Below are 23,853 nucleotides of genomic sequence, written 5' to 3'. Positions count from 1 at the left end.
CTGAAGCTTCACCTTAAATGCCATCAGCTAAAGACAAAAGAGAATGTTGGGAGTACTGGCTTAGCACTTAGAAGGGGAGGAAGGCAATTCACATGAAGATGGAAAAGCAAATGGTAAACAAATGTTTGTTGGGCCAGGCAGAGACAATGGGACACGGTAGAATTTCAACAAACAGATTTTGCTAGGTTCCTCCCTGTCCATACCTAATTCATACTATACTTATCTATGGTGATGGCTCCCTCCCTCTGGAAACAGGTCCTCTGTCTACATTCTTTAGGCAGTTAGGGGAAGGTCAAAGTTTTTTCCTGTCTTTTGGGTCTTGATTGCTTTTAGCTCAAAATAATCCACTTGCCAAATAGACAATTTGGGGGAGCAAATTTTCCTCCCCTATATGACCTTGACCTGGAGATAGCTGTCTAAACTTCTAAGCCTAAGAGGAAGGAAACAAGGAAACTTCCTCAAGTGTCTGCCTTGCAAACCTAGGAAATGGCAGAAGAGCTTAAGGCCTGGATGTGGTCAGGAGATAAGAATTCCATTCCTGTGACAGGGGATGAGGGCCCATACCTGAGTAGTCTTTGAAAAATGTTCCTTTTATTGCAGATAGTTGCATGGTGGGGAGAGGGGCAGAAGGAATCTTTAAAGGCGGCGGACTGGCTGGGAGGTCTAAGGGTTGTGGGAAGGAAGTTGGAAGTGGGGGAGAGGGAGGAAAGTGTACGAGAGCAATGGAGGAAGCCTTCTAAGAGCTGGATCAGACATACCCGGGAAACACAAAACCAGATTGCTAAAGCCAGTGACGTTAATGCAGCCCAAGCCTTTCAACAAGACCAACCTAAGCCATCTCTCTAAAAAAGGTCCATCCTTCTTTTAAAGACACCCAGCATAGCAACATGTTATATTATTTACTAACCTCAGGGCCCAAGTCCTTACATTTAAATCAAATCCACAATTAATAACCTCAAAATGCAGTTGAAACAGATTAAAAATAATTTTTAGCTCTTTTCATGACAGTCTTACATATGATAAATGTATTGTTTTGTTTTTTACTTCTTGAAAAGATTTTATTTTGAATTCTTATTTTAATCCCAAGGATTCATACCAAAATCTGTGCTCAGGATTAAGTCTGCTGCTAGCTTGAAGTGACCTTAGGTAAGCCTCTCACTGCCTGGCACCTTCACCAGTAAACTAGGACACAAAGGACTCAGCAGTTCTTCCACAGGCTCCTCTGGTCCCAGGCTGTCTCTACAGGCCTGAAATAAAACAATTCTGCCCGTTCTGCTAAGGACTAAGGATGACTATTCCGGGAGCTTTTCTATTATTTTCAGAATCAGCCTTTGAAGCTATTGTTTCTCACTGGGAGCTGCCTGGGCAAGAAACACAACATCCGGCACCATGTTTCTTTACCATTAACTGCAGCCCGGGGTCACATGATCCTATGTGTGAGCCTGGCTCTGTGGTCTTGCTGCAGACACCATGATGACCCAGGAAGAGCACAACGTTTTATTTTTCGGGTTCATAGCATTTCCATGGGTGGCAGTTGGTGTGGTAGCGGCAGGGCGAGCATGGAAGAGGCGCGGGGGTGACACTCTGCGGAGGGCCCATCACGCAGAAGTACACTTTTCCTGGCGGGAGCTGTGTGGACCCCTCCGCAACTCCCAGGATACAGGTCAGGAGTGCTGAGAAGGCTGCTGTGATGAAAATGCTTTACCGAAGGGAACACCGCTCTTAATAAAGCAGGCTGAAAACACAGAACTGTGGAAATGGATATGCAATTCACTTTATGAAATCATTTTTGAGCTTTTTTGGGGTACAGGACACTGTGCTATTGGGGGAGGAGAAGATAAAAAGAATTAAGAATGGGTTCTGTTTACAAGGATGTTACAATCCAGTAGGACGATAGATCTGTACACAAATGGCACTGAAGTGCAAACGACAGGTACTGTGGGGCAGGGAGATGGGAGGACTGTTTCTGACACGGAGGATGGAGGTCTTCCCATCTGAGCACCTTCTCAGACAGGCCACCCTGCCCCCTTCCCAGATTTCAGCAGGGACCCCACGCTTCACTCCCTCCAGGCCGGGAGAATTGGCGGTCCTCATCTTCCTAGTAAGCTAATCCCTAACCTGGGGTTCGGGTCCTGAGCTTCCCACTTCCTTCATAACCTGGTTCGAAAACCTGTTCCTTCCTTTCTCATCTTCGATATCTTTTCTATTCACTTTCCCACACAGCCTACAAATATACAGGTAAGAGGCCACTGTCATCCAGACAAGGGTGGCAGATCTGGGTGGCAGATCCAGGTGACAGAGCTGGCAGTGATAAGGAAGGGGGAAGATTCTGGGGGTAGTTAGAAGGCAAGGCTGAGGTGTCTTACTGGCAGACTGGATGTGAGGGGTGAGAGAAAGACCAGAGTCAATAATGGCCCCAGTGGAAATGAATATGAAAACAAATACACGTATGCTTACGTGTGACTTAAGTATTGTGCTGCACATCAGAAACTGACACAACATTGTAAACTGATCATACTTCAATAAAAATATATTTAAAAAATGAAAGTAAATTTAAAATAAATGAATAAATTGGAATTTAAAAAAATGGCCCCAGGGTTTTTGGGCTGCATACAAGGCTGAAATGAGGTTGCCACTGATGGAGGCTAAAACAGACAACTTCCGGAGTTCACACTTGCCTCTATCTGAGCCAGACAGCACATGGCAGGTATGTTGTGGGAGACACAAGCTGTGGACTGCTACTGTAAGTGTGACGCTTTTCCTTTATTATTCTGACCTTTGACACTAAGATTTTATGGTTCTAAGGTCTAAGGACTTAGTTATCAAGTCAGATTCATTATTTGTGACCTTCTTTTAAAGTGTAAGATTGGTTTTTTTTCTTTTCCTTTTTTAACAAAGGTGACTTCAAATTAAGAAGCCTCTGAAGAGTAAGGCACATAGATGTGGTCTCTGTTTCATAGGACCTTAGGGCCAAATGAGACAGATGTGCTGGAGGTGTTCAGGAATGAGGTCACTGGACTGACATGGTCAAACTGGATTTCATGGTACCAAAGTTGGATGTTACAAGGCACAGGATTTAGTTGGATTTCTTTTCCCTTGTGACAGTATATAATCACAATTATCTAGATCAGACAACAATGCTCTCCACTACTAGTATGTGAGAAATACTCCAAAAATAGATCTTTCAGAGTTTACTATTCTAAAAACCTGGGCACTGGCTTAATGAAAGTATATATGACCAAAGTTTCCTAGTGGATACAAAAAAAAAAAAAGAATCTACTGAGTGTTTAAAAAAAGTTGTAATAGGCTTTCTATAGCTGACTATGCCTGCTCCATAAAGTAAGACATTTCAGTAGACTAAGGAAAAAGACAAAACTTTCTCCACTTCAACTCCAGGGAGACTGGCAGCCACGCTGCAGTAGCAGTGGCACAAAGCTGGTGGCCCTGCTCTGGCTCCTTCTAAGTTCAAGCCCTTGTACCACAAGAAGCCACCACTACATACAAATCCAGCCTCAGGCTTTGGCCACCCTCCCTCCTCCTCGTTCACTGGGTTCCTGATGCAGGGCTGCCTCCCTCCTTAGTGGCCTTCTCCGGCCCCCTGACTCTCCCCTTTGCCCTCCTCCTCTCCAACTGAGGCTTTCCTTGCCAGTGTCTTGAACAAGCACTACCTCTTGGACTTGAGTGTGGAATCTGAACTCTCATTTCTTGCATCTTGACTGTAAGAGATACTTATCTGTTACTACATCCCAGGATTAACCAACCAAGTCCACCCCCCATGTGGTCTCTTGGTCTGGGTAGGATGTTTGGATGACCACAGTACAAGGGAGTGTGGTTGGTAGGTCTTGCTCCACGACTGTCCCAAGTCCAAATCCTCACACTTCCTATTTGGCTTGGTTTGATAGAGGCCCAGCATCCCTTCCTGGACCCTGTGCCTTCTTCACACCTGCTCTCCAGCCCCCTTGTGCCAGAAGGCTTGGTCACTAGACACTGCCTCCAACAGAAACCCTAAAGACCAATTGAGTTTTCAGAGTTTGCCTCTTTCTTTTATGACCTTCATATTTTAGAAGCTCATTAGACCAGGCAGCTTTTTATTTCTTGGGTCTGACCCTGGCAGGCTTAATTCAGATTCAAAGTTCTTTTCTGTTGACTCAAGTTAGTTTTCTTCTATGGACTTTTATTTTCTATTTAGTTAAACTCTTACAAAAATAAGCATTTATAAAATTATGAAAGTAATACATGTTTTCAAAAAACATCAGAAAATACAAAAAAGTAGAAAAAATGACTCATAGTCTTACTACCCAAATACAACCACTACTGGCATTCTATTTCATTTCCTTCTGGTCTTTTTCCATTCATTTTTCCCCATGCATGTTCCCACCCCCACCAAAACATGGTTGCTGGCATACTGTCTTCACAATTCCTTCCTTGTATTTCAGATAATGTTTGCTTCTTAAAGAGGAACTTATTACCAGATATTCAGAAGTTGCAAAAACCAAATATAATGAATGTAACCTGTTTTGATTCCAGTTCAGACAAATCAGTTGGAGACAATCTGGGAAATGTAATTATGGACTGGGGTTTAGATGACACCAAGGCATTACTACTAATTTTTAGCTGTGCTAATGGCATTGCAGTTATGTAAAAAAATGTCCAAAATTTTTAGAGCCGCATAGCAAAATATGTATGAGTGAAATGATAAGATGTCTGTGGTTTGCCTTAACTTTAACAAATTAAAAAAATGTTGACAGTTAAATCTAGGAGATAGGGAGAGTAGATTTTTGTGCTATTTTCTTTAATTTCATGTATATTTGAAATTTTTCATAATGAAGATTAAAAAATTAAAGTATCCATAGTTCAAAGAGTTGTAAAGTCTAATTATGAGACAGCAGCCCTCTGTCCCTCTCCCTCCTCTGCCCTTCCCCAAGGGTGACCACTTTCACCTCTTAGCAGATCGTTTTGGTATTTACTTTTATATTTCTATATAATCTGCTTGATGGCAACATCTTGATTTTTCAGTTTTAGCCATCATTCCCAAATTTTTTACTCTAGAAGAAAAGAATTTACTTTTCTTTCTACATATACTCCCTTCCCCAACCAAACCCACATAACTGTTTCAGGCCCTCATCCTCCCAATGAAGTTACATCATAACTATCAGAATTAACTATTATGATTATGTAAATACTAAATGTTACTTTTCTTTCCTATGCAACTTTTTATTTTCACTAAAATTAGTAACTGCCTTATTTTAATTTGTTTGCTTCTTTGGTATACTCTGTATATTAATCCACTCCAAGCTTTCCACCAAATGCCTAAAATAGTGGTTCTCGAAGTACGGTCTGTGGACTTGTGCAGGTCCCTGAGACCCTTTTAGGGATCAACGAGGTCAAACTATTTTCATAATGATACTAAGGCATTATTTGCCCTTTTCCACATGCTGACACTTATACTGAAGGTACAAAAGCACTTGGGGGGAAAACTGACGTTGCCTTGGTATGGCTTGGGCAATGGCAACAAATGGTACCAGTGGTCAGAGTACTCTTCACCAGCTGACACTCGCAGGAGGAAAAAAAAGCTAGTTCACTTAAGAATGCTCTTGATGAAGCAGTAAAAGTTATTAATTTTATTATGGCTTACTCCTTGAATACTTGTCTTTTTCACTTACGCAGCATGCCCAAGTATGATAGCTGTCTTGAGGAAAAGCACTTACATAACTTTGCGTTGTGAGCTAAACTGATTGCCTTTTTTATGGAACACCATTTTTACTTGAAGGAACAAGCGACACACAAACTATGGTTATTTGGCATTTCAAGAAAAACAACTAACATTATTTATTGCCAATGATAAAATTTGAGCTTTCGCAAAAATCAGAATTTTGGAAACGTTTTACCTAACACATGATACATGTTTCTTAATACTTAAAGACTTGTCTAGACTCCGTAGTGATATTAGTAAGTATGATTTTTTGATATCATATAATGAAATGTGTCCACATTTAGAAGATCAGCAATAATAAGCCAATATTTTCTAAATGACATATTTCTAAATACATGATAAAAAGTCATGCATGGGTAAAAGATTCATTCAAAGTATAAAACAGACCAACAGATTTCAATGAACCCTGTAAAAAAAGTTCAGTTGATATTGTATTAGTCTGCTAGGACTGCCATAATAAAATACCACAGATTGGATGGCTTAAACAACATTTTATTTCTCACAGTTCTAGGGGCTGGAAGTCCAAGATCAAGATGCCAGCCAGTGCCAATTCTGGTGAGAGCCCTCTCCCCAGCTTGGAGATGGCTGTTTTCTCACTGTGTCCTCACAGGACAGGAAAAGAGAGCAAACTCCCTGATCTCTTCTTATATGGACACTAATCCTATCAGATCAGGGCCCCACCATTGTGATCTCATCTAACTTTAATTATCTCCTTTCAGGACCTACCTACAAATATAGTCACTTTAGGGTTAGCGCTTCAACATATGAATTTGGGTAGGACAAAATTCAATCCGTAACAGATATGGTTTCAGATTCTAGATTATAACTTTTAAGAAACTACTAGTTTCTACTAGTACAAAGATGAATATCCACAATTATCTGAAAAAGCTGTTAGAATGTTCCTTTCTTTTCCAACTACGTATCTGTCTGAAGCAAGATTATCTTCATATACTTCAACCAAAATAACTTATCCCACAGATTGAACAGAGAAGCATATATGAGAAGCCAGTTTAATATCTTCTCTAAGACAGACATGAAAGAGATTTATGAAAATGTAAAACATCCTTCTCTCCTAATTTTGTTTTAGAAAATAGTTACTTTTTAAGTAAAATTTTATTTATGTTAATGTATAATGAATTGAGTTTATTATTATTATTTTAATTGAAATAAATAAATGTTCAAAATCTTTATCAGTTTTAATTTCTAACAGGGTAAACAGTGGTAATACATATACACAAAAGCTCTTTGAGGTCCTCAATAATTTTACAGGGCCAGAAACCAAAAAGTTTGACAATTGCTAGTCTAAATCATCTCTCAAGAAATTCAGACACATAGACATTTTATACTATTTCATTTTCTCAAAGACATTACATGTAGAGCCTTCTGTTCAGCTCCAATCTGAACTCATTGTGTGTGTGTGTTTTTTTTTAAGATGACTAATTTTATTTTTTAAACGGAGTTACTGGTGATTGAATCTAGGACCCTGTGCATGTGAAACATGCAATCTACCACTGAGCTATACCCATCCCTCTGAACCCACTGTCTTCTGCATCTGCGTAGAGCTAGTACCCTAGGATCTTTCTTCACAAGCATCTAGGTCAGGTGTCAATAATCATGACCTGTGGGCCGAATATAGCCTGCCACTTGTTTTTAAGTGAGTTTCACTAGGACACAGCCATGCTCATCACTTACGTATTGTTTATTGTCTTTTTTGTGCTCCAACAGCAGAGGTGAGTCGTTGTGACTGAAACCAATTGGCCTACAAAGCCAAAAAGACTTACTATCCGGCCCTTTACAGTAAAAGTTTGCTGACTTGAGATCTAGGTGATTCTTTCACTTCTTTACTGTACTGGCTTATTTGTTTCTTGAATTGCATGTCTTTTGATTTACTCTTTCATTTTGGTGAAGTACATCTTCTGGTAGCTTCCTGAGAAAGGGTATATGAGAGGTACTTTTTTTTTTTTTTTAAGACCTTGCATGTCTGAAAATGTCCTTTCCTACTCTCACATTTTATTGATAGCTTAGCTGGGTATAGTATTTTAGCATAGAAGTCACAGTGTTTCAGAAATTAGAGAGCTTTTGCTTCACCATCATCTAGCTTCTAGGGTTATAAAAGAAAAGTCTTAAGTCATTCTGAGTTCTGATAGGCTGTATGTGATTCTTTTTCCTTCTTAGAGCCTATAGGATCTTTCCTTTGTCCTCAGTGTTCTGAGATTTTGTGATGATGTAGCTTGGTGATTTTGCATCTCCATTACTGTGCTGGGCAGTGGACTCTTTCAGTCTGGAAAGTCACATCCTCCAGCAATAGGGCATTTCCCTGAATTATTTTGTAGATCATTTCTTCTTCTTTTTCTCTGCTCTCTATCTCTTGAATGTTCACTGAACAGATGTTGGATATCTTGGACTGGTCCTCTACTTTTCTAGTCTTTTCTAGCTCATTCTGGGACAATTCCTCAACTTTATCTTATAATCTGAAACTTGAGTCTTCAATTCTTCCATCATGTTTTTAATTTCATGTTGTCAATTTAATTTTTAGAAAGAACTCCTCCCCCTCACTGATGTTTCTTTTTTAAAATATCTAGATCTTGTAACATAGATACTTTCTTTGAAAAGAAATTCTCTGAGGATATAAAAGATAGTTTCTTTTCCTAGTATTGTCTGTTTTGTTCTAGTTGCTTTTCTGTTTGCTTTGGCTTTTCTATTTCATATTAGAGGCTTTTCTCTTGGTTATCTCTTTGACACAGGAAAGTGAAAGACTAAAAGGTTGATTTTTAGTGAATTCCTAAAAAGCTCTGCCTGTGTGGGTGAAACTTACTGTCTGCAAGGTTTACTGTACAGAAATACAGCTGAGCTGTTGGTTGGGAAATCCTTGAGGTTATTATCTTTAAAGCTTTTTCCCCACTCAGATTCCTCAGAGAAAGATTTTCCTATCTTCCGACTCAAGGGTATAGGCTTGGCTACCAGAATTCTGAGGTTGGCTGGGGAAAGAAAGCTGGGACTCTTAACATTTGCTACGCCAGCATTCATTCAACCTCTCTGCAGGGGTCATTACCACAACTGTGCTTGGTGTCCCCTAGTTCAGACATCCTCTACTTTATCCTGTCCAGAGGGTAAATTTCTGATCTTCACTAAGTTATGGAAGGGGCAATCTTTTAAAATAATCTTTCAACTAATACACTTAGTCTCCTCCTCATCCACCTCTCCCTCTTTACAGAGTTACCTGCAACTGTCCATTTCTGAATCTCTTTAGGGTTCTGCTGTGTAAACTGGGTTGTTTCTTGGCTTTCTCTTGTGCTGGCTCAGGATCCAGCTTTCTTAGGACTGCTAAGTCAGTTACCACTCATCCATCTGCTTCCCAGCTTCCAAAACTTTGTTGCTGTTGTCTCCTCTCCCATTCTCTTTGTCCTTGTGGGTTTACGTCTTAAAAAAAAAATCTCTTCACTGTTGTTTTAGTGAGGTTTTGGGAGGGAATGAAAGTGAATGTGGGTATTTGATCCTCCATCCTTATTTGGAACCTCTTTATAATTAAATATCTTTTTTTTTAACTTCCATTTAATATTACAGCATAAACATTTCCCATGTTCTTACCTGGTCTTTGTAACAACTTTAGTAGTTGTATAACATTCCACTGAGTTGGTACCATAGCTTATCTAATTGTTACCCTATTTTTGGAAGTTTTGAGTTGTTTCTGTTTTGGGGGAGGGGACTAGCTTTTCGGGAGTCACCTTGCATCTGTCTCATTTATTCCCTATATTTAAGGAACAGCTGCTGGCATTCTTCTCCTCTCTGTTCTCAGTCCATGGTTACATCACCTTGTGCCTTGATTATAGCACTACCTTGTGCAAATGTAATTCATCTTCAAATGGCACAATAATGCAGCACTAATCTAAAATGCCACCTTTCTCATGACTGGGGACTTTGAGGGTCCCCATGGTTTGAGTCCATCCCACCTCTCCAAACTTGCCCCTGTTTCCCCAAATGTCCTCCTTCAAACAGGGCCTGCTCTCCCAACCGTGGCCCAGGCTGCTCCTCCTGCCCATGCCGATCCATACTCACCTTCACTTCCACCCTTTCTCCTGCACTAGGCCTCCCCCACGTGACTTTGTTCCTGTAGTTTCCTCCTTCACCTAATAACACTGAGAACTGCTGAGGCTCAGTCTTACCTTCTAAGTGGACGGACAGCTCTTTAGAGGCAGGGGCTCTCACATACTCTTCTCTGAGGCGCTGCCCTTCTACCACCCTCATCCTACCACCATGGGGCTCCAGCCCAGTGCCAGGAACATAGTGGGTGCTTGACAGGGATTGACTGAATGCAAGGGACCCATGTGTAAGTTGTTACCTTGCCCTCTGGAGTTAGCGTCCAGATCACGGAGAAGGTCAGCTTGTCTGTCATGGGATTGAGGCTGCACAGCTCCTCACACAGCAGCCTGGGCAACATGGGGACTACCTGCAACAGAGAACAGGCCCATGAGTGCCTTTCCAAACTGCAGGAACTAACCAGAGGCTTAGAAGCAGCCCACAGGGCAGAGCAAGGTGAAGATGGAGGAAGCTCTTCTCCTCAAAGATTCTGCAGAAAGACCACACTAATCTTTTGATTTTCCATGAGCCTTTAGGGTCAAATGGAAATGGGAACTGGAAAGGGAAGAAGAACTGGTAACAGAGGAAAAAATATATTATAGCAATGAAAAATAACAACATTTTACTATTCACTAAAATTGAATCTCTAGACTCAAGAATGACTTGTACTTTTGGATATAACTATTCCAGCTGAAGTACACACTTAACAACTCAATGTCTTACATTTAAGTCTTTAATTAATTTCAGGTTAATTTTTGTGTATGTTTTAAGTTAGGGGTCCAGCTTCATTCTTTTGCATGTGGTTATCCAGTTTTCCCAACACCATTTACTGAAAAGACAATTCTTTCCCCATTGTGTACTCTTGGCATCCTTGTCAAAGATTAGCTGACCATGTATAAGTAGGTTTAATTCTGGGCTGTCTATTCTGTTCCATTGGTCTATGTGTTTGTTTTTACACTGGTACCATATTGCTTTGATTATTATAGCTTTGTACTACAGTTTGAAATCAGAAATGTGATGTCTCCAGTTTTGTTCTTCTGTCTCAAGATTGCTTTGGCTAGTCAGGGTCTTTTGTGGTTCCATATGAATTTTAGGAGAGCTTTTTTCTATTTTTGTGAAAAATGCTATTGGAATTTTGATAGGGATTACATTGAATCTGTAGATCACTTTGGGTGGTATGGACATTTTAACAATATTAATTCTTCCAAACCAAGGACACAGGATATTTTCCTATGTATTTGTGCCTTCATCAATTGTTTTTCACCAATGTCTTAAAGTTTTCATTGTATAGGTCTTTCACCTTCTTGGTTAAATTCCCAAGTATTTTATTGTTTTTGATGTTACTGTGAGTGGGACTGTTTTCTTTTTTCTCTTCTTTTTCGATTTTTTTAATCTTGGGGGGAGGTAATTAGGTTTGTTTTTTTTTTAAATGGAGGTACTGGAGATTGAACCTAGGACCTCACACATGCTAAGCATGTACTCTACCACTGAGCTATACCCTCCCAGGACCGTTTTCTTAATTTTTACATCATTTCTCATCTGTTAGGATGGCTATGGTCAAAAAGACAAGAGATAACAAATGTTGGCAAGGATGTGGAGAAAAGGGAACCCTTGCTCATTATCAGATGAAATGTAAATCAGTACAGCCATTATTGAGGTTCCTCAAAAAATTAAAAAACAGAACTACCATATAAGCCAGCAGTCCCATTTCTGGGTATATATCCAAAGGAATCAGAATAGGTACTTTGAAGAGATAGCTGTACTTCTATGTTAACTGCAGTATTATTCACAATAGCCAAGACATGGAAACAACTGAAGTGTCTGTTGAGAGTTGAATGAATAAAGAAAATGAGATACACATACAGAGGAATATTATTTAGCCATAAAAAATTCTGCCACTGTGACAACATGGATGAACCTGGAGGGCATCATGCTAAAAGTGAAGTAAGCCTGACAGAAAAACAGAAATACTGTATGTGTCACTTATATGTGGAATCTTAAAAAAATAAAAAGCCAATTTCATAAGAACAGAGAGTAGAAAGGTGGCTGCCAGGGGCTGGGGAAAAGGAGATGGAAGGATAGAGGTCAAATACTTTTATATACTTTCAGTTATAAGATTAATAAATTCTGAGGATCTAAAGTACAGCTTGGTACTATTTACGATTGTCAAGATATGGAAGCAACCTAAATGTCCATCATCAGATGAATGGATAAAGATGTCGTATGTATACACACACACACACACACACACACAATGGACTATTACTCAGCCATAAAAAAGAATGAAATAATGCCATTTGCAGCAACATGGATGGACCTGGAGACTATCATATCAAATGAAGTAAGTCATAACAGAGAAAGACAAATATCATATGATATCACTTATATGTGGAATCTTATAAAAATGATACAAATGAAATTATTTATAAACCAGATATACTCAAAGACATAGAAAACAAACTATGATTACCAAAGGGGAAAGGTTTGAGGGAGGGAAGATGTAGGGGGAAAGGGATAAATTAGGAGTTTGGGATTAATATTTACACACTACTACATATAAAGTAGATAAACAACAAGGACACACTCTATAGCACAGGGAACTATATTCATTATCTTCTAATAAGCTATAATGGAAAAGAATCTGGAAAAGAATATATGTATGTATATGTATAACTGAATCACTTTGCTGTACACCTGAAACTAACACAACATTGTAAATCAACTATACCTCAGTAAAAGTAAATTTTAAAAAAAGTACGGCATGGTGACTCCAGTTAATAACAGGGTACTGTATACTTGAAATTTGCTGAAGTAAATCTTAAGTGTTCTCAGCACTGACACACAGATGTGTTAAATATCCTGATCATGGCAATCATTTTACAGTGTGTATGTATATTAAATCACCACATTGTACATTTTAAAAATACACAATTATATTTGTCAATGATTCCTCAATAAAGCTGTAGAAAATAAAAGAACCCAAGGGCTGAGTGTAAACTTGTGACAGGATTTCATCAAAGCAAAATTGCTGACTCACTGCCTCAGTAATTGAAAATACCACAGCTGACCAAATTACATGCTGGAACATTAACTGACTACTCCAATAAAGTATCACTGATGGGGGAGAAGGGGGAAATTGGTGAAGGTAGTCAAAAGGTACAAACTTCCAGTTATAAGACAAATAAATACTAGGGATGTAATCTACAACATGATAAATATAATTAACACTGCTGTACATTATATATGAAAGTTGTTAGGAAAGTAAATCCTAAGAATTCTTACCACAAAGAAAAAATATTTTTTCTCTTTCTGTAACGCTGTATCTATATGAGATGATGGATGGTTACTAAGTATTGCTGTAATCATTTCATAATATAAGTCAAATCATTATGCTGTACATCTTGAACATATACAGTTCCACAGGTCAGTTACATCTCAATAAAACTGAAAGACAAAAATCACCCAAAGGTTCTGGTTCTAAAGGATCTAAAGCCTGGTTCTCCACATGAACACTGAGGTAGTTACTCATTTTAGTTTTTTAAGCCTAAATTATTTCTTCCTTTTATTGATTTTTCTATCCCATAATAAACTGATTCAGCAGTATTACTTCTTTAATTTAAAAAAAAAAGAAAGGAATCCTCTTCAACTTACTTTCAAGTGATGACTTACAGATATCCCAGAATGTTATTTGTTTTCTCTAAAATTCCAAAGACAAAATGAGTAGCTCTACTTGATGTCCTGAAGATCCTTCAGACACTCTCCCTCCTACCTTTAAATCTGTTCCTTCCCCTATACTTTTCTTGATTGATGTCATCATCATCCACCCCACCTCCTAAAGTATAAACGGCAGCATTAACAGGCATTTATTTAACACATACTTACTGTGGACCTCCTTGACTGGCAGTGTTAAGCGTGGGTAGCACTGTAACCCTGTGCTAAGTAACTGAGTAGTAATAATAAAGCGGCAACTATGCACTCATTGAGGTAGTTGGCTGGTTAAGTTTCTTCATCAGCAAAAGCTAAACAAACCCCAGTGGTTTCTTACTGTGCGCGGTATCCATACTTGCGCTCGCCTTTAGTACAGTAAATAACCTTCGGTATGGAAAAGTAAATTCTAGAACTCATGGCTCACACCAGTAACAAATAGTTAATCATTACATGGCATTACTTGGAGTTACTCTGAAGGATGCGGTATCTTTTTTATGTAAAACTTAGTGACCACCTGAAAATGTCTGATAACAGCTTTTATAAGACAACCACTCCTTTTTTTTTTTTTTTAAATTGAAGTACAGTCAGTTTACAATGTTGTGTCAGTTTCTGGTTGGTGTACATCATAATGCTTCAGTATGGCACATACTCTTGAAAAATTTTTCTTGCCATTGCTTTTGTATCATCTGTTCAGATGACGCTCTATTTTCTTCGTTAACTTGTTTAAGGAATATTCAAATGTGATCTAAATATTTAACATTTGCTTGCATGTATCAAGCATTTGACAAAATAATACATCTTTACTCACATAAACATATCGTAAAAATGGAGACATTTTCAATACCATACTGTCTCATGATTGAACTGTAAAGATTTCATATAATTTCAGCCTTGGGACTAGACTGAACTGTGTCCCCCCACAATTCCTACACTGAAGCCCTAACCCTCAATGTGACTGTATTTGGAGGTGGGGTCTTTTAAGTGGTAATTAAGGTTAAATGAGGTCAGTAGGGTGGGGCCTTGCTCTGATAAAGAAGGATAACTACCCCCTCTCCTTGTCCTGCACACACACCGAAAAAAGGCCATGTGAGGATAGAGCCCTGTACAAGCCAGGAAGACAGTCCTCACTAGGAACTGAATTGGCCGGCACCTTCATCTGGGACTTCTAGCCTCAGAACTAGAAAAAAATTTTTTTTGTTGTTTAAGCTCCCAGTCTATGGTATATTGTATGACAGCCCAAGCTGAGTCAGACAGAATAAATCAAGTTTATTGGGTATGCATTGTTGGATTCTTCTCTGGGCTGCATTACCAGATAATTATACCAGCTGCATTTGGTAGCAGGCTGCTCACTCTGCATGCTTCTAGTCCAGGGCTTAATACCTCTTTTTTTTTTTTTTTTCACAGATAGTATTTCTTCGAAGTGTTCAAGGCAGTATCTTATTTTCAATCATAAGGCTGAGCATCTGAGAATGTAACATAATTCCTGACTTTATGTTTTAGTGTTTGTGAAAAAAAAGTTATTGCAACTAAATGCAATGTGGTAGCCTGGCCTAGACCTTGGAACAGAAAGATAATTGGTGGAAAAACTGGCGAAATCCAAATAAAGTATGGATTTAGTTAATAGCAATGTTCCAATGTCAACTTCTTAGTTATGACAAATGTACCATGTAATGTAAGATGTTAGCAAGGGGGGAGCTGGGTGTGGGGTATACAGGACGTCTTTGTACATTCTTTGCAACTTTCCTGTAAATTTATTACAAAATAAAAGAGCTATTAAAAAGAAAGTCACTGATTTCATTACTTGATCTCACAATGGTTATATATTTAAATATAGAAGAAAGTTATGCTAATGAAATACAATCTGATCTGTTTTTACATATTGGAGTTTGGGGTTAAGATTTTATTTGTAAAAAGGTCTTTGCCACTGAAAAAACAAAAAGTCTAAAGACCATTAACCAATAAAGTGAAGCCCAAACTCATCAGCAGCACAATGTGGGAAAAAGAGCAAGGTTTTAAAGCCAGACAAACTTGGGGGTCTGATCCTGGGCCCACCACTTCCTGTGCAATTTGGGGGAAGCTAGTATAATTCTCTGGGTCTTGGTTTTCTTATTAGTAAAACAATACTGAAGATGCTCAATAAAAGTCAGCTCACTGGCCATCTCACGGTTCATCAGGTCCTTTGGTCCCTGGCTCAGCCTTCCCCTTCAGCCTTTGCCCTGGTGCTCCCCTCCCGCAGGTAACCAGAGCCACACAGGCCTGTTCACTGCACAAGCTCTTGCACACATTGTTCCTCTTTCTGGAGTACCTTTCTGGATGTTTGCATCAGGCCAACTTTCGCACATCCTTTAAGATTCAGCTCATCAGCATCTCTAAACTGCTTATCCAGATTCCCCCAGGTGGGGTATGTGTACTGTGTTTTGTGTACTTCTTCTCACCCACCCTTGTTCTTTCAAAAAGGACTTGGGGCAGTCCCAAACAGTCACTGCATTCTCCCTGCTCTTTCAGGACACTTCTAAAACTCTTACACTCATCCTAATTACTTCTTTTTTAAAAAACACTTTTATTGTGATATGGTTCCTGTACAGTAAACTACACATATTTCAGATGTACAACTTAATGAATTCTGATAGATGTGTACACCCATGAAACCACCACCACAATCAAGACAATTAACATTTCCATCACTCCCCAAGAGGTGCAATTTTTGAATTTCCAATTTATCTCTTCCCACCCACTTTACCCCCTGGTAACCATAAGTTTGTTCTCTATGTCTGTGAGTCTGTTTCTGTTTTGTAGATGAGTTTTGTGTACTTTTTTTTTTTTAAAGATTCCACATACAAGCAATGTCATACTGTATTTCTCTTTCTCTTTCTGACTTACTTCACTTGGAATGACAATCTCTAGGTCCTTCCACGTTGCTGCAAATGGCATTATTTTATTATTTTTATGGCTGAGCAGTATTCCATTGTATATATATACACCACATTTTTTCAATCCAGTCATCTGTCAATGGACACTTGGGTTGTTTCCATGTCTTGGCTGTTGTAAATAGTGCTGCTATGAACACTGGGGTGCAAGTGTCTTTTTGAATTACATCTTCCTCCAGATATATGCACAGTAGTGGGATTGCTGGATCATATGGTAAGTCTATTTTTAGTTTTTTGAGGAGTTTCCATACTATCCTCTACAGTGGCTGCACCAATTTACATTCCCAATAGTGTAGGAGGGTTCCTTTTTCTCCACACCCTCCTTCAGCATTTATCGTTTGTGGACTTTTTAATGATGGCCATTCTCACTGGTGTGAGGTGATCCTAATTGCTTCTTTATGTGTCTCTCCTCTCCACGAGACCATGGAATCTTCAGGAATGAGCATTATTTCCATCTCTCTATACAGCACCTGACCCACAGCAGACACTTCAAGTTTACAAATGAATGGCTGACTTTTACCCAGAAAACAAATCACCTATCTTTTTCTGTGTTTACTGCTTACTACATCACATAAAGCATTTTATGAAATATATGGTAGATTTCTATTTAAACATTTTTACATAAGAATTTCATAGGCAGCTAGTATTTTAAGGATAAAATAAACTGTTTTGGCTATTCTCTCCTAAAAACGATTGGCACACTCAGTGGCTGCTCGGATTATAAACATTGCTTGGTATCCTGTATCTTACACAGAAGAAAACATTTTAATATTCACACTGCAAGGGTCGGATGTCAAAGAATCTATGGGCTTATGAAAAAGCTAAACATTAAAACTTTGGGGGTAGTATAATTTTTAAAGAGCTTTCCTTTTAATAAACTTTCACTAGATCTTGGGGCAGGATTCTGAGAAAATAGTACATAAAACATAAAGATAAACTTTATGTCCATATAGTTTTGTAAAGAAATGTTTATTTCTCTGTCTTTCAAAGGAATAGGAATAAAAATGTTACAGGTACATCTGTGGTTTGGCATGCAGGGCCTCTCATAAATTGGGCCTGATTTCTGCCGATGTCACTGAGAATGTACCCCATGACTCATGGCTTATGTGTCAAGTCCATAGCACAGCAGAGATTCCCATGGGACAGGGGCCAGAGAGACAGGCAGCCGCTCTCGAGGCAGGAGTCATAAGTACAGAACACAATGTATAACTGGAAGAGAGAAGCCAGGTCTCAGCAGCAGCTGAAAAACTGCTGGCTGTCACCAGCACCATGTGAATGCTTTTGCATCCCCCACTCCCTGGAGAGTTCTCCCCAGCTGTGCCCTGTCTTGCCCTCATTAGCTTCACTACTTGGTGTGGACCTCATGGATAGTTCCTTTGAAGTTCTCAAACTCGCTCACTTTCACTGTCCCAACTCTACAGACTCCACAATCACTCTTACAATCTGTCTTTCCTGCTTTTGCAACTCATGGCTGTGCAGTGATGGAGAAAACCACCAGACATTGTGGAGGTGTGCCACTAAACCAGACAGTGGAGGCTGGCAGTCCCTTCACCCACCTTTGGTTAGTTTCTTTCTATGTGAACTTCAGACTCTATTCCAAAACTTTATTACTCTCTTCAAACTTCCTACCCAACTGCCTCCTTCCTCATTCTCAGCAGAAAACGTCAACTCTTCTCAGAAAAAACTGAGAAATGTCAGACTCAACCCCACCCAAGCTTCCTTCCAGCCCTTTCCTTCAGCTGTTTCTCCCAACCACGTCTCTGCTAACTTTACACGTGTGCTCAGTCCCGTGATATGCATGTGTCCTCCCATCCAAAGCCGGGCCTTCTGCCTGTGCTTTTGATCCACTGCCTCCCTGCCAAAGCACTTCTCAGTTAGCTATCTGCTCTGCTGGTCTTTATCTTTCCTGTAGACACAACTACAAGGTCAGTCTGCTGTCTTATGAACAACGCACCCTCCCCTCCCCAGTCCAGATCTCCTCCTCCCCTCTCACACGTGGCTCTCACAATAGTGTATGCTTCCTATTTTCTTCCTCATCTTCCTTTCACTTTTCAACCCAACGTGACATTTTAAAATTACAAAAATTACATGTTCATTGTAGAAATTTTAGATAACAAATTAAAACATAAGCATGTAAAGACTTTGAGGCCCCATGTCTTAGAATAAACAATGTTAGCATGCTGGGAGAACTTTCGTCTTTTTTCTGTGTAAAAGATTACACACTATAAACGTGCAGGCAGGTTTTGAACACGCAGAACTAGTGGGCTCTCCCAGACCCTCCTCTGCGCTGGTCCTTACCAGGCTCCTTCCCTCAGCTGGCTCCTCAGATGCCCTCTGCACTTGGCTCTCCTTTCTTCTCACTGCACATTGTCCCCGGGGATGTCCTCCACTCCTGGGACTGTACCACCACTGATACATGGGTCTGTCTACACCTGCACTTTTAGCCCTGCCTGTCCTTGTAATTCTAGATCCCTCTGTTATACTGCCATCTGGGCACCTTGGTTTGGATGTCCCATGCATACTTCAAGCTTTGCAGGCAGAAGACAAAGTCCAGCGTTTTCCTCTCCACATTGGCTATGTCTACCTTTTCTATCTCTAAGAACAGCACTCTGTCTTTAGTTAAGTAAGCAAGCAAAAACAAAATCACCACCATACACACACACACCTGCACACGTACCCAACAGAACAATACTGGGTGTTATCTCTTGTTTCCTTTATTCTCCTCTCTCTGCTACCCCCAATCAGTTCCTGAGTCCCGTAGGTTTCACCTTCTAGATCTCTCTCAAATGAGTTTTTTCCTCTTCCACTGTTTGATAATCTCCTAAGCCAGCAGCAGAGTTCTAGAGTGGAAATTATTCTGGATAAAATTTCCTTATTACTCTCCAGATTCTTGCATCTTCTTACTGAATTCTACCCAGTGATAATCTGCAATCCCATTTATATTAGGACACATTGCCTTTATCTTCCCCAATAGTTGATGATCTGAATTCGGTAATTTGGCTTTTTGCTTGTCCTGCTAATGAGGGAAGGCCCAAAGATCTTCAGTGGGGCCAAGAGGTCTTCAGTACAGCCTGGACCCTCCATGTTCAGTGGTCAAGAAGTCTCAAGGGGAAGCTGGCAGAGGGCCTTCAGATCCCATCTGGAAGGTGACAGCAAAGATAACAGTGGGAAGCTAACTTCCCCCATTTGCTCAGACCTGTTCTTTGTCATGTGTCATGGATTGCTAGACTGGGAGGGGATGCATTCTGGGGGCAAATGTGTGATGCTCCTTGTTCAGGATGTCCATTCTGGCACCAGGCAGAAGACATCTATTGCTCTAGCTCACCTGGGGTCCAGTTGGACACCACCATGTTGGTCAACTCTCCTAAGATTCTGTGAGCAAAGATCCCTGTCTGTTTTGGGGTAGTTACTCAAAGCCTCAAATGGCCACGGCTCAGGGAAAGGGCCCTGGTACTGATAATAATTTTCCTACCTTTGGCCTCACCATTCTTCAACCACACAGTTGCTAAGGTGATTTTCTATCTTTGTCAAAGGAGACGATGTCACTTCCCTACTTGACCTCAAGATGAAATCCAAGCCCCTTAGCCTGCCATCCCAGGCCTCCCTTTGTAACTTTGTCCCTTGGCTCCCCCTGCAACTTATACCCTGGCAATTCCAAACTGTATACTGTTCCTTGAATGTTCCATGCTTTTTCTAGCCTCTGCCTGGAATGTCCTCTCCATCCATATTTGTCTACCTAGAAATTTTCTACTCAAAATTTGAAACATCGCTCAAAAATCAGCTGCTTTAGGAAGACTTCTTGGCTCTTGTAGAAGCTCCTCTCCTACTGTCAGTCCAGACAGGTACAGCTTCTCTCTCCTCTTATACTTCATCCCTTTGGGAGTGCTTCTGTAACCACAGGCAGCCCAATGTATTGTAATTGTTTGTTACCCCCGCCTCCTCTGACTTCCCCAGGGCATCAGCATCTCTCTCATCTTTATAGATCTGGCACCTGACACACAGCTGGTGCTCAGTAAATGCTAACTGGATAAAGACTGTTAGCACTTTAGGCAGCAGAAAAGGAAATGGGCTTAAAGGGTGCTAAGTCTTCTTACGCATGTTTCAGGGCCAGAATCAAAGCTGGGTCAGGGCAGAGCTTAAAAGCTGGTCACGGAAAAGAAGGACACTGATGATAGGACACTGACTTTCTAAGCATTCTGGACTAGAGCTTAGGAGAGCTGAGGGAAATTGATTATGTAGGTAAACTGCCCAAGGCAGCTGGGTGGGGGTACCAACAAGACTATAAAATCTCATATTAGCCTCTGAGAGCAGAAACATCTGCTAAAGCCACAGCGGGCAGGCTCGCCAAGTTCAGCAACGGGTTAGCCAGGACAGCCCTGTGACCAACGGAAAGGGCCACAGAGGGGAAGAATCAATCATCTAAGCAAAAAGGAACAGGAGAGTCTAGCAGCGACATCAGCTCAAGGAGACCAGACAGCAACCCACTGGGGGCTCTCTAGTACCAGGAGGGGCTGTGGGGGCTTCTTCTGCTCCTTGCAGCTCAGCCTTTGCTGGCGCCCAAAGCTCCCTCACATCTTCAGTGCCCAATGGCTGTCAGAGCCTGGGAACTTGGTGAGTTTTTCTCCTGTTGTCTGAGGATTCGTAGGTTTTTACAATAAGGTACACTCAGCTAGCTCCCCACTCACACACTGAAACAACTTAAAGGAAAGAGACAGTTCATTTGCCAGCCAACATCTCTGTTTAAAGAGTTTTCTTTTTCATATCAACACTTCCATGAATTCCGAATTTGATCAACTCTTTGTTACACAGTTTGACATTAACAAAACATCAACACTCTGACAACCTGCTGGGGTCATAAAGGAACATCTTAAAATTCTTTGGACTCCACTTTAAGACAGGCTTCCAATCCCAATCTTTGATGTCTATTATAAAGCAGTACCAATGAAATATCATAGAGATTTATAGGCGCACTTTCATTTGAGCTGTTTCACACCTAAAATAACACGAGCGCTTGGGCCAAAAGGCAGAATATTTAGGTTTAGGTTTCAACTGTTTAGGTTTTCTTTTACTTTTAAAGCTCATTCACTTATTTTTTAAAAATTACCTTACATTTTTCAATTACAATGTATTTCCCTCTCAGAGAAGATAGCTAGGACGCATTAACTAGATGGATGTCATGTCCTCTAAGAAGGACAGGCCTAAGTTCAGGCAGACAGTTGTCCTTTACCCTAACAGAGACCTATCTTTTGTTGAAAAGAAAATGTTTTTTCACAGAATTTAAGTGGACAATATATAAATTTATCTTTCTTCCTGAGTGTGCCCTATTGTTAACACAAGTAACCAAATCTTACTAGTGTGAGTAAAACCCCAACAAAAAGAACTTCATTTTAAAATACAGTGGGATGATATCTGGACAGTAACATGATATTTGGAGGCAACATCTGTCTCACTGTACACTCTCCTAATCTATGGGCTAATTTCCCAAATCAAACTTAAACTGTAACTATGACATCAGTTCCTTGTAAGTCAGTAACACTGAATGAAACCAGTGCTACATTCCCCATAGGTGGGAAATCAACTGGCACCCCCACCCCCCAACACACACACTCCTTCCCCCATCTGATGACATTGGGAGAAATGGTTCTGCCAAATGAGAAAGAGAGAATCTGGAGGAGGGGGAAAGCAGCTCATCCAGCTTTTAAGAAGATCTTTATAGGCAAAGTAAAGTGGAAACAGCAGGAAAGTTCCTGGACACAGTCCTTTAAGAAACAAAAATGAGTAGGAAGAAAGGTCAGAGCAGTGGTTCAAAGGAATCAGAATGCACAGCTGCTGCTGTCCAAGGTTGTGGGCCGGCGGCACTCACTCCTGCCAAGCTGGGGGCAGTGCTGGGCAGCCGGAGCCTGGAGCCACTCGGAGGCACGTGGGCCCTTCCTCCATCCAGCTCCCCACTTTCAGAGCCTAAGAGAAGAGTCCCAACTCTACAGTCCCAAAGAGAAATCCTAGAACTGTGACAATCATGAAACTAGAGTAAAGAGAAGAGAAAAGGAAATCTGCTTAGTTATTTAATCCAATTTTATTTTTTCATTTTTTGATTCTGAAACCTAATTCCTGGCTATAAAAGAAGAATGCAGCAGCTAGATAAGAGAAAGCCACCTGCTAAAAAGAACTTCTAGCTGTGTCTAAAATTCCTAAATATTCAAATCTGAAGGGCAGAGTTAAACTTTTCTGTATGGGGAGAACATTTTATTTTCTTCATGTGGCCTTTAAGGTTTAAAAGATTGCTACTACAATTTCTCTTTCCATCATAACATTACAGTTTTTGTAGATAAAAGGGATTATAAAGTCTCATCTTCTTTCCCTAAGAGGTCTTGGGCCAGACAAAGGCTGGGTTTGGCCACCTGTATTTTCAGGCAGGAGGTGTGGATGAAATGTCTCCAACCTGAGGTTATATTAAGTGTAGTCAACATACAAATAACAGAGCTGTGTTCTCAGGAAAGCCAAGCAGTGAGTGAGGTACCTGGATTTTGATGTGGTTCCTTTGCCTGAGTAGGCTGGGTATATATACTAAAAGGGGCCAGAGTGGAATGCAAGTTACCCCCAAAAAGCTTCAAAATAAAAACATGTGTTTTTATTTAAGTATCATACAGACACACACACATACAAACACACACACACACACACACACACACACACACACACAAGTGCACATCATAAAGAAAAAGCCTGATGCTTTTTCACAAACTGAGCACTCATGTAATCAATGCCCAGATCAAGGATCATTAAAGTTCAATAACTACTCGGGCCCTTTTCTCTCAAGGGTAACCACTATTCTGACTTCTATCTTGGCTTGTTTTTGAACTTTATATAAATGGACTCATACAGTGTGTACTCTTGTGTCTGGTTTCTTTCACCATTATGTTTGTGAGTGGAGCTGTCATCCGTTCATTCTCCTTGCTGTATAGCATCCCACTGTGTGACTATACCACAAATCATTAGTTCATTCTACAATTGAGGGTAATGAATAATTTCTAGTTTTTTTGGCTATTTTGAATAGTGTTGCAATGAACATTCTTACACATTCTTTTTGTAACACATGTACCCACTTCTGTTAGGTATATACTTAGAAGTAGAATTGCTGGGCCAGAAGGTATGTATACACATTTAACTTTAAAAGATACTGCCTGTCTTATTACTGCTATAACAAAAATACCATAGACTGAGTGGCTTATAACAACATGCACTTATTACTCATTATTCTGGAGGCTAGGAAATCCAAGATCAAGGTGACAGCAGATTGTGTGTCGAGTAAGGGTCCATTTCCTAGTCCATAGATGGCGCCTTCCTGTAGTGACCTCACATGGTAATGAGAGTGCTCTCTAGGGTCTCTTTTGTAAGGGCACTAATCTCCTTCACGTGGGCTCCATCCTT

At 40.2% G+C, this 23,853-nt stretch overlaps 1 protein-coding gene across 3 annotated transcripts in view; it reads right to left on the bottom strand.

Moving 5' to 3' along the window:
• DIS3L2 (DIS3 like 3'-5' exoribonuclease 2) overlaps window positions 1-23,853 on the bottom strand; it is a 315,313-nt gene that overhangs the window by 75,547 nt on the left and 215,913 nt on the right. For all 3 annotated transcript variants that reach the window (XM_006207888.3, XM_072961847.1, XM_072961848.1), the window contains one exon: window positions 10,053-10,160. In XM_006207888.3, coding sequence (XP_006207950.2) covers window positions 10,053-10,160 — 108 coding nt within the window. The remainder of the gene's footprint in view (window positions 1-10,052; window positions 10,161-23,853) is intronic.

Source organism: Vicugna pacos, chromosome 5 (genome assembly GCF_048564905.1).
Source record: "Vicugna pacos chromosome 5, VicPac4, whole genome shotgun sequence".
Lineage (NCBI taxonomy): Eukaryota > Metazoa > Chordata > Mammalia > Artiodactyla > Camelidae > Vicugna > Vicugna pacos.
This window is presented reverse-complemented; position numbering and strand designations above follow the sequence as displayed.